Source organism: Pavona decussata, unplaced genomic scaffold, assembly GCF_977016875.1.
Source record: "Pavona decussata unplaced genomic scaffold, jaPavDecu1.1 SCAFFOLD_186, whole genome shotgun sequence".
In the NCBI taxonomy this organism is placed as follows: domain Eukaryota; kingdom Metazoa; phylum Cnidaria; class Anthozoa; order Scleractinia; family Agariciidae; genus Pavona; species Pavona decussata.
This window is the reverse complement of record NW_028145595.1, coordinates 547,703-559,856: the sequence shown is the minus strand read 5'-3', so window position 1 is coordinate 559,856 and position 12,154 is coordinate 547,703. Positions and strand designations below refer to the sequence as shown.

At 41.0% G+C, this 12,154-nt stretch overlaps 1 protein-coding gene across 3 annotated transcripts in view; it reads left to right on the top strand.

Annotated features, from left to right (window-relative positions):
* The window catches only part of LOC146462553 (KICSTOR complex protein SZT2-like), a 79,536-nt gene extending 70,831 nt beyond the window's left edge, over positions 1–8,705 (top strand). For 2 of the 3 annotated variants that reach the window (XM_085085263.1, XM_085085262.1), the window contains exons 61-65: positions 1,952–2,383; positions 2,700–3,211; positions 3,708–3,844; positions 5,424–5,562; positions 6,481–8,705. In XM_085085263.1, coding sequence (XP_084941389.1) covers positions 1,952–2,383; positions 2,700–3,211; positions 3,708–3,844; positions 5,424–5,562; positions 6,481–6,633 — 1,373 coding nt within the window. In that variant the 3' untranslated portion in view covers positions 6,634–8,705. The remainder of the gene's footprint in view (positions 1–1,951; positions 2,384–2,699; positions 3,212–3,707; positions 3,845–5,423; positions 5,563–6,480) is intronic. The other variant, XR_014857062.1, reaches the window with a different exon arrangement.
* The last annotated feature ends 3,449 nt before the right edge of the window (positions 8,706–12,154 follow it).

Below are 12,154 nucleotides of genomic sequence, written 5' to 3'. Positions count from 1 at the left end.
AAGTGTTAATCAGTAAATGACACAGACATATTCGGAAAAAAATCCGAGTGCTCCCATCAAGCGTCAAACCTAAGACCTTCCGATTACTAGTTCGGATGCTCTACCACTGAGCTACAGGAGACTCGTGGAAGCTAAGGCCATTAAACTAGGTTCATGGGTCAAACATCCTGCATACTGCTAGGATTTGAATGTCAATGGAAATGCAGTTTCAAAGGTATACTGTTCACAGTCCTCTATTTTTCCGTGGGATTTTCGAGACTCGTACGCTTCATCGAACTTCCGCCATCTTAGTTTGTAACGGCGGCGCAACCTGGGGAGAAGTGTCTAAACTATCTGAAATTTAAATCAACCAATCAGAGGTCAACACCGGGTCAGAACTAAGTTTTCATACATCATTGAAGTCTGCCCTCTGTGATTGGTTGTGCCGAACAAAAGAAATTACTAGACGTATAGCCCACTTTGAAAATGAGTGATGGCCTGGGTCGAGAGTAACTGCCCAAGTGATTGTGGGATTGTTTGGGGGGACGCAAAAATGCGGACATAATAGCCAACGTCCCCCCAAACCTTCCCACAATCGCTTGGGCAGCTACTCTCGACCCAGGCCATCACTCTTTTTCAAAGTGGGTTATACATTGAAGGCGTAGGAAAGATGTTCAGCATGGCGCGAAGTATTACCTTCATTTAGTCGACAATAAGGTGTCTCTGTTTTTGGTAGGGCCACTGAATGACGTATGAAAACCACTTTTAACTACTGCTTGTACTGCGGGCTCAACCTACGTAAGAAAACATGGAAACACTCTCCCCAGGTTGCGCTCGCTGTTACAAACCAAGATGGCGGGAATTCGATCGAAGCGTACAAGTCTCGAAAATCCCACAGAAAATAGAGGCCTGCGGTTAAATGGGTTATTTGTAGCTAGCTGGTTTGATAGTTTTCATTGCACGCGCTCCATAGATCCCAGGCAGTCTATATCGAAAATTATTAAAAACTGGATCATTATTTGATGAAATTCTAGGGATTTGATTGGCTTAGCGGTCGTGGTATATATAATCCATCAAATATTTTCGCTCGCGCGCGATTGGTCTAAACACCTCACGTGACCGAATATGCCCCAGCTAAAACTGGGGAATATCCGATGATATTCCCCAAGTGATATTCCCCAATTTCAAAAACTGCAAGGCGCGTCTTGTTTACTATTAAAATTAATGTCAAGATGGGGGAACGGTTTGCTTTTGTGACAGAAGGAGAGATAAACCTGCTGGTCGATAAAGCAGTATCAGAAAACAACATACGCTCTAAACGTTTTTGACGGTAAACTGTTCTTAAACGAAATGTTCAAATACTCAAGCTCGTTGCTACATGTTGCGAAAAATATTTGAAGGATAACAACCACAATAGCCTCCATTTGGCTTTAAAAATATGCTGAGATATTTGTCCTTGGACGTTATCTGCTCCTCGAAGCTTACAGTTTTCCTCGAGCTCCGCTCTCGGAAAACTGTTCGCTTCTCGGAACAGATAATGTCCGCGGACAAATATCTGAGCATATTTTCGCGCCAAATGGAGGCTATTGTTTAAAAGGCCATTATACCATGCCCGAGAAATAGCGACTATTAAACTGACTTCTGTTTTTTCTTGCAAAACGAAATCAGCAAGACAGCAAGATCTAGCAATATTTCTTTATTGTTGTTTAAATAAAACAATTATTCCACTCACGCTTTCCCTAATAGTCGATCACTGGGTTATGCTAATGAATTATAATTTGAGTAGAAGTTCTCAAACTTCAACAAGTGTTTCTTGAAAATCTATGAAAGCACTTTCGTCATAAGACAACCCGTCAAAAATTCACTATTTTTCTATTTTCCTTTCAACCGTCCAGGCTGCTCAACTTACACTCACCCTTGAGTTCCGTGATTCCTTGATCTCGCAAAAACACTTCCTTTACTTTCTTTTTAGGACAAATTTCTGTACCATGTCTTCCCGGGATTTCACCGGAAGCCGTGTTTAAATATATGGTGAAGAATGCCACCAAGTACGAGTTCTCCACCGTGCCCCTAGAAACAGCACCCTTCCAAAAGGACGGTCACGTGTTGCTAGGCACCGAGCGTGTCCTTACGCAAGAGCAGAATGCAGAAACGAAGTCCTACGACATTCTCCGAGACAATAATGAGTATGACATCACGTTCGTTGTGACTCTCGATTCGGATTCGGATTCTTCTGTAGATGGCGTTGTTAATATGGATTATGTGGTCTTGATGACGAGTCGGCGCGAGTTGTTTCCTAAACTGACGTTGGATTTGAGGCTGACGAAGAAGTCGCCATCTTCAAGCGCGCTATCGAGTATGCATGGAGCCAGAAAAGACAGTGAAGAAATGGAACAAGATAAAGGTGAGAAAAAATCCGTGCGAAGGACTTTGGGGCTGGGGGAAGAACTTACTATTAAAGAACATTTTGCGTCTCAGGGTTGGTTTGGCTTGCAATTGATTGGAACTTTGCGTCAAACAAAAATTCAAGATACTAGTAATAATGTCGCGTTTGAAATCCATAATATACGTTATAGATCAGAAAACAGCTTGATTCCAATTCCGGAAAGCCTACTAACGGACTTGGGGATTTATTGAAGGGATTTTTATGTCTCAGAATTGCAGAACGTATTCGTAGTATCAACAGAAGGCACAGTCCTTAATATATCGTTTATTCACAGGGTCACGTGTCCGCTTCACTCTACCCAGTAGCAGCTCCAGCGGTTCTTTAACTGGATTTATCAACCCCCCCTCCCCAGGGGAGTTTCATCGCTCGGCCTCCTCGCCCCACTCCCTGAACATCTTGGGAAGCGAAAGTGGTTTTCAGTTCCCCATGTTCAATTCATCCCGGTCACAGGAGCTCATCGCGGAAAAAAGAAGCGGCTCAGCGCAAGAACTAACTTCCTCTGAAAACACTTCATCAGACAATGTATCCCAGCGGGAATTCAGGCTGCTGACTGAAGCTTTCAACCGAGCACGTGTTCATTTAGTACACGTGGTCTGTCGGGCCCAGACCCACTGCAACCGGGACTTGCTGTGGCATCGTTTGTTTGTTGGAGGGACTGGGGAAGAAGAGAAAGATGCAGGCAAGAGAGGCAGGCGACGGAGTGAGGTGAGGAGATCTGGGTCAGACTACAGTGTGAAAGGGAACTGGATGAAAGGATTGGATGCGCTGTGCCCTGGGACCGAACAGGTATATTTTCAAGTTTGCGTTTTTCAAAAGAATTGTAGATTTATTTAATTTGTGATATATAACAATGTACGACCTTAAAGATCCTAAAATAACGAGGGCACAACAACCGCCTAATGTAGTTGCTTTCGGAGGCTGACTGTGTTTATACATGGGCCTATCTTCAGAAAATCACTGACACATGTCAAACATACACAATTTTTACTAAAAAACAAATGTTGCTGCGGCTTTCTCTGATCAACTACAAAACGATCAGTCTGTTGGTTAGAGTTATTGTCTTCAAAGCCGTTTTCTTCTTCCCCGTTCTCGCCTTTACACTGTCTTATCCACCCGCAAATACTCTGAGGCCGGGTCATTAGTTTCGGAGTTACTTTCAAGCCTAGTGGGTGTACTGTGGTCCAGTTGAAAACAAAGTGAGGGCAATGTGGTCCTCATATGATTAACCTATACCTTACTTTAAATTCGCTGGCATGTTTAATAGAAAGAATTCCTTTTTCAGTTGTCCGCAGCTCGCCTGAGCTTTGAGGAGTTCAAACAGTTGTTAGCTGTAGTTAAAAGCAAATCTTTAAGAGGTGAAGATCCTCAACTGATTCCGCTGCTGTCCATGAGAGCGTCATGGTATCACAATCTTTTCCGGTAAGAATTTACTTGTTGTGTCTTTTGCTTAGAGTGTCGAAAGTTATTCGCGTTTGCTGTGGTTTTGCATTACTACGCTCTGTGATTGGTTAACAAAACTCGCGCCACTTTCTCCGGCAACCAATGGGAATCCAAACCAAAACCAATCGTGTTTTGGCCGCACGCGTTTTCCCGCGCTTGGCGCCAGTTACATGTATTTGCTTCGAATTCTGATTGGTTCGTTGTGTTGTTTAGATCTGTTGCGATTGGCCAGAGTAATTACTTTGGTTTTGGTTTTACGACACTCAATTGGAAACCGTTCTATTGTATTTAGTTAAGTTGTTGTTGTAAGCCCTTTAACCCAGTATCAACAGACATATTCTCCGCTCAGTTCTCCTTATTTTCTTATGGAACTGGTTAGGAGAATTTGTTTAAACATCAAGACCTTTTGTCTTTGGTGATCATTTTCTTTTTTCTCATAAGCTGAATGTTTGATCAGGTTGTGATATTGTGAGGAGAACTTACATGCTTGTCGCTATTTGGGCTTAAAGGTTTAAGTAACTCATTTTTTCCACTGATTCGCTGCGTTCAATCTGAACAGGCCTATTTTGGGGAGGTGATTAGACGATTTCTAGAGCGCTTTTCAATTTAGTGTCGTAAAACAAAAACCAAAGTAATTACTCTGGCCAATCGCAACAGATGTAAACAACACAACGAGCCAATCAGAATTCGAAGCAAATACATGTAACTGGCGCCAAGCGCGGGAAAACGCGTGCGGCCAAACACGATTGGTTTTGGTTTGGATTCCCATTGGTTGAGAAAGCGGCGCAAGTTTTCACGCTCTAACCAATCACAGAGCGTAGTAAAGCAGAACCAAAGCAAACGCGAAATTGTTTTTTACAATAACTGTTCAAATTACCGTGCGCTGATTGGCTCGTAGCAATTGTCTATAAGAGTACAGACAATAAAAATGACGTCAGATGTAACGCGCGCGCTTTCTCAACGAAAAAAATAGCCAATTCCGCTCGTACTTTTTCCATACTCTTATAGACCATACAATGACGCCATAAAATGTTCAAAACTTCGCCTGCGGCTCGTGGTTCCACTTGAGTTTTTAACATTTTTGACGTCATTTTATGGTCTATTTAACAATTATTCCACGAGCGCGCGTTGGATATGAGATGATAGATAGCCAACGAGGCGCGTAGCGCCGAGTTGGCTATAATCATCTCATATCCAACAAGCGCAAGTGGAATAATTGTTTTATTAAAAACAATCGAGAAATATTGCTAGATCTTACTGATTTCGCTGTGCAAGAACGACCAGAAGGCAATTTAATGGTCGCCATTTCTCGGCCATGGTATAATTGCTCATATACCATGGCCGCTAAGCCAATCAAATCCCTCGAATTGCATTATACAATGATGCAGTTTTTAATAAAATAGTATAGACCATAGAAAACTGCCGTCGATTTGTTAATTCGACAGTCAATTGAAAACTGCTCTATATAAGATAAGATAATATTTTTCCCTTTGTATCGTCAGACGGTTTCCTGTCCCTGATGTGAACGCAGTGATTAATTTGTCTTTTTAATATTCAGTGTCCTCACCTCCAAGTTCCCTGATACTCATCGTGCATTCACTAGTGATGACAATGCAGTCCATTACCTGGCCATCCTAAATGCTGACAGTCCATACATGTTTATTCTTCTTCATGTCGATGAACACAACGACACTGCAGTAAGTATAGTTATTATTTTTCACAGTGCTACAGTGAAATGCTTCTATTACAAACACTCAAGAAAGTTCCTAAGATTAGTAGGCACCAGCCATAGGAAACCCGAGTATCTCGAGATGCGCAGAACGTATGCGCAGTAACAAAAGTAGGTACCGGCCTTAAGATTACAAATTAATAAGTACTAAGATTACAAATTACTAATTGCTAAGAGTGCAAATTACAAATTACTAAGATTACAAAAATTACTAATGCTACAAGTTACTAATTACTAAGATTACAAATTACTGAGAACCTGCAGCTTTCGTTCCTATCGTAGTAGCTTCATCAGCAGAAATGATCACGAGGCAGTTTCATCTTTAGAATCACGTGACATGATATGGTTTTATACTGCAGGTCACATGATCATTTCTGCTGACGAAGCTCTTGCCATAGGAGCGAAAGCTTCAGTTTGTTTGTAATTTGTTTATCTTGTACGATTGAATACTCCAGGGAAAGAAATGAGTTTCGTTGCTTACTAGCCTGCACCACAGACGAAATCAACCGCCGGTAAATACCCTCTGCGAAGAAACGCCCAAATCCTTGTTCTAGATCGCGTGTTCTAGATCAAGTCCCTACCAAAGGAAACGAAATACCAAAGTCACTTTCGAAATCCCCTCCAATCTTATTGGCTGTAGCCAGACCAATCGAACAATGACCTTGTGCAAAGGCCAATCACAGAGCGTACTCAAATCCTGGCACCCCGTGGGGGGTCTAGACGTGGATTTGGGTGCTAATTCGCAGACGGTATATACCGGCGGTTGATTGCTTACATGCTCGATTTACTTTGTATATTTCTGCCGTGCACACGCACAAGAACACAAATAAACCAATAGACAAAGACGAAGTTGACAATAAAATTTATCGCTTAATGTTTCTTGTAGGACATGTTAGTTGTTTTCCGTGAAGAACCCCCAATAGATGACAGCGGAACATCCCGCGGGTCCCGTTTACTGAACCACAAAACCAGGAGTCACGTGTACAGTGTCGTCAATGCCGTGTGCTTCCATCTGTGGACGAATTTACTTCCGGCGTGAGAAACACTGGAAGCGAATGAGTGGCACGTGACCGGAAATGTGGAGACATTGAGCTAAAAGTGTTCGTAATGTACTTATTCCATCACACACCATCTGCACGTTATCGAACAGATTACGATATCAAACGATCACGATGACACTATCAAAATACATTCATTGTAAAATTAAGTGCAAAATTGCAGTTCAGTATTCTTATTTATTTTTATTGAATGGACAGTATTCGTATCCTAGGTATTGAACTGAAACAAGCTTGCCCACAAGGCTTAAGCGGTGGACTCCTTTCACATGCAAATATTATTTCATAATATATTCCCCCTCGAGAACCACTATTGCAAGCCAGATCCAGTTTAACACCCAGAATACGAGAGTACGTAAACTATTAAGTGCACGTCCCACTCCAGCGCAAGTGAAAAAATACTCGTCGCAAGGTAAATTTCAGGCTTGGGTACGTTCTTCATATTTTGACCTTACTTTAGCTAAAAGTTCTTATGAAAAAGATTCTTACATAAAAATGAGCGAGGTCGATTTAGACGCCATGTCCTGTGCTACTTCTTTAGCGCGCGCTGCTTGAATCATGTAAAAAATCCTATAGAATGTTCCTCATTGATCAACGTGGCTTGCCCCACGATTGTGGTAGGACTCTAAAATATGTTTATAAAGTCCTTCGACGGTTTACTTGTCATGCGCGACAATCGCACACAAGTTGTGAAAGTTTGGATTTACACGAAACAATTCGTGTGGTAGGATTATCGCCAGCTTGTCCCATGCAACAAACGTTGCACTGTCTAAATCGGCTTAACAGTGTGTGTTGAATCTTAGAATAGCTAAAAGTAGACGAGTAGTGTCGAGACCCAGAGATAGGTGATTCCTTATGGGGAGACTAGATATAGTGTTGCACTGAAATTGATTCAAACGGAATTTAGAGCGATTTTCAAGGTATGTCGAACGTAATTCGTGTTTGCTTTGGTTTTGCTTTAGAATGCTCAGTGGCTGGTCTGTGAAACTCGCACTTTCTCAACCAATGAGAAACAAAACTGAGCTCGCACGCGTTTTCCCGCGCTTGCCGCCGGTTACGTGTATCCGCTTCGAGTTCTCATTGGTTTATCGACTTATGTCACATTCACACCAAGGCTTACACACGTTTAAAAGTTGTTTAGTTAGATACAGTTTAAAATTGTTTCCTTCATAAAAGCTACTTTCGTCTTTAGGTTGACTACAGATTTAACACAAATGAAAGCATTAAGTTAAAGTTTACTTGAATCCAATGTCAAAGCCGATGGTTCAGCTTTCTGTTACCAATTTTCATTTTGTTAAACCTGGTTTAATTAAACATGTTTCGTTGGTGTGAATGGGGCTTTAGTTGTGTTCCTGATTATTTTGGTTTTAGTTTTGCGACACTCGGTTAGAAACAGCTCTAAAAAAAGATTGTTTCTTCAGGAAAATGGTCGCTTAAATACAACAAATTTAAATACAGTGATTGACTGACAACGGATTGAAGTAGGATTTTGTTGTAATTTATAGGAAATTCTATTTTAGTGTATTAGTGGAATCTAATACAGGATTTCAAAAATGTGTTCATTGAGTAAGCCTTCTTACTGCTTGTCTCTTGAAGGTATCCACGTTAAGGACATGGTCGCTTGCCATAGATTCAACCATAGTTATAACGTTTCGATTTGATGTTTCTTAGAAGTTTCAGTAACCAAGAGTTGTTCCTCAATTGTTACTACATGGTTAAGTAAAAATAAGCTTTAAAACATTGAATAAACAAAAAACAAATGAAAATGCAGATTAATGATAGATTTTCAGGCAGAAACAGTTATTCTTAGAGTACTTAAGTAATCTGCACAGTTTTCCAACATTTCAGAATTCTTTAGTTTTGTATGAAAAATTGAAAATTTATTTAAGTCAAAACTTGCTGACTAGTGAATAGTCAGCACGTTTGAAGCAGCACGATTGAATTGTGAATACACTAATTTTGCAAATTCACGAAGGACGAATTCTGTAGATAGCTGTATATAGATATAATGAGGGTAATACAATATGTTTTACAATAAAACTTGAAATTACTCTGATGTGTTGTTGTTGTTAGGGGTAACGTATTCATGTTTAAATGGCGTTTTTAGTTTCCTTAAAGGGGAAGTATCACGCAAATTTGCTGTCATTTCAAAACCCAAAAATGTTTGTCTGTCAGCAGAAACAACGAAATAATTGTCAAGTTTATTATAGATTATCACCCCAGTGCAATAAAACTGTCGATTACTGCCTCTGGCCAGAGACAGAGTAGGCCGGTGTGGATCGAAACTTGAAAAATGTTAGGCTAATGTTTTTCAAGTTCTCGCATTTTTGTTTCCAAAATGCTATAGAACAGATCACGAGTTGTTCCTTTCAATAATTGAGTTCATTTCTTTCCTCTCGTCATTCTAGAATTATTTGGCAGCTGATTGAAGGTCTTATTTCATCATTTTTAACAAAAGATATCAAAACCCCATGATGCTTCCCCTTTAAAACAACGCATCTGTGGCAAGAAAGAGTGCGCCAACGACCACTGTCGTGTCTCGCGGTTTGGACATCGCCACGTGTGAATGAAAAGTTTCGTTTGACTACTGTGGTCACGGTAAAGGCTGGCTCACACGTGCGACGCAAACCCAAGCGACGATCACACGGTTAAGGCAAACGCCATCATCATGACAGGTTTTGCTGGTCGAAGAATTTTATTGTTTACCTACGGCAAACCGAAGACTCTCGCCCAATTTCATTCAAGTCTCGAAAGTAGGAGTAGATACGCACGCGCATTTCAGTGTCCCAAGATGGCGGCAATTTTGTTCCCAGGTTCGGCTTTACCCTAGACCGACCTTTAGACCAGCAGTCGGGAAACGAGGACTCCTGTTTAGGAACGAGATTAAATATGGACACCATCTTGGTTTGAATTTAAACCGTAGAGGCATGGAACGAGTATCTTTCATCTTGCGTTCGCGTTTGCGTTTGCGTTGCCCCTGTTCACACGCGTGAAGTCCAAACACAAGCGCAAATGCACGCGCAACTGAAGGAAATGAAAAATTTTCTATTTCTTGCGTTGGCGCTTGCACTTGCGTTGCGTTTGCGTTGTGGTAGTTCACATGTGTGTTCTTGGGCCTTCATGGTTGTCAACGCGCTATTCACAAGTACACACCAAATTTCTTCCAGGTTTATTGATAAAAAGGGAAGTAAATCTGATTATATTTTACGCACAGCGATCAACAATGTTACAGGAAGACATCTGTTTTTACCACATTAAATTTTGTCGCAGGTGTTGGACTCTTTCGAAGCAATTTTCCTTATAGTCCAGAGTTTGATAGGTGTACCATTTTAAACCACTTTAAAAAGGTGCCAGTCACAGTCACGCTTGGCTGAGCACAAAAATCAATGCCAACAAATTTACGAGGAGCAAAGATCACATTTTCCTTTCTAACCAAAAGCATGTTTCGGCAAACTCTCGAATTACAAGTCAGGTATTTTCAAAAATATTGCAAATTGTGTAGATTATTAGGACACAACATAGGTCAAAAATCTATTTAAAAGGATAACGGTCTGGACCTCGGGGCGGAGCCTTTGCTAAGTACCCTCCTTCCCTCCCTCCCTCCCTCCCTCCCTCCAATCTCGTACCCAGAGTCTTCAGGCTTTTTGGTCAGCGGGGCAACGCCGGGAGGACTCTGGGGACATCGAAAAAATTCAATTTTTTTGATTGGCTGTTCCGAAACGGTTTCCATTGTTTTACCGCAGAAATCGTGGGGTAATAAAATTCGATGTCCCCAGAGTCTTCCCGGCGTTGCCCCGCTGACCAAAAAGCCTGAAGACTCTGGGTACGAGATGGATAACAAACCTGGAGGCTTGGGTCGAGGCTTGGTAACCACCAGCTGACCAACGCGGGAAATACCGCGAAACCCAAAATGGCGGACATAACCCAACAAAGTTGAACGAAATTGACAAATGAAATTGACAGAATGAGTCAAGGGGAGAGGATTTTGAGGGAGTTATTCCGAATTGGCTTTCCCAAGGTAAATGATTTTGAACGGGACAATTTCGAATGGCTATTCGACTGCGAATCGCTCGTTACTTTCTTGGATCGACGAATGTTCTTTCACCGGAGGAGTTAAAGAGGTTTGTTCATTTATTCGTTTCTGGTCTTACCTTCATTCCTCGGAAAGTTAATTCAGGGAACTGGTCATTACAAGTTTGTTCGAAGAGGAGACACCTTGTTTGGGGTAGGGAGGTTATTGAAGACACCACCTGTCTCATGAACATTACCGACAAAATATTATTGGCTTTAAAATTTGAGTTGAAACAGAAATATTCAGCTAGCAAGATTCTAAACAAGAAAATGGAGGTTTGAATCTCGTTGTCATTTTTTACTGCTGGATAGAGGGGTGGCTATGCAATAAAGACACCTTCACAACTTGATAACTTACATGAATTTTCCTGCTATGAGCAGGGGCTGTGTCCTTCCAATTGACTTGACTTTCAGAAAATTTTCCTGGGCTCGTAAAATATTTACACAATAATCATTAGGGCAATTGGAGTGAAATTGTATATTTAACACAATTATGAAGTTTGTTATGCAAGTGTCTATAATGGGCCATTTTACAGTTGTGTGCTAAGTGACCTGGTCTTGGATCCTAAGCGAGGCTGGGGGTGACCTTGTTTTGATACAGACTTCACTACTTTTCAAATGTAAATGCAACTAGTTAGCATAAGAACAGCATGATCTACGTATGAAAAGCAGTGAGGTTTGTATCAAAACAAGGTCACCACCAGCCTCGCTCAGAATCCAAGACCAGGTCACTTAGCACACAACTGTAAAATGGGCTATTGGATTTTCAATGAACTGCTTTAAAATATTTTTATTAGTTGATAACTTTCTCATAATGAGTAAATTATTTGCTATTTGTTCAAGCTTTCCAATGTCTGTCACCAATTCTATGCAAGCTCTCTAATATATACATGGAATGACCTCTGGCCTATCATTTTTGTTTATATTTCCTTTAAAGATCATTCAAACTCATTTGTCAGCCATTCCCTGTGTCAATCACTTCCTCACATTAATGTGATTTCTGTAGAATGATCAAGTTGGCAAGACTCTGTCAATGTTGATGCAAGAAGAAGAGCAATTCTCCTGTGAAACTTTGAGGTAAAAGTACATCGATCAATAAAGACAAAGATGACGTACATTTTCCACCTATTCTTTGTGACAAACATCTGTAGTTATCTAGTTCTAGAGAGACCTTGTTATTGGAGAAGTATATAAGTGTTACTTCCTGCCCTCTGTGGAAGGGGAAAAGGGAAAGATCCCGAGGGAGGGCAGGGTGGAGGCTTCATGTATATTGATAAACCAAAAAAAAATGGATTAAACATATCATTAATTACTTTCAAAGCTATTCCTGGCCTTGCCCTGCAAAACATCAGTGATCTGAGCCACGAGATATAGTTTACAACAGTTTTGACAGTACTTTCCATTGGTGCTTTTCATAATGCTCTAGCATGGTTC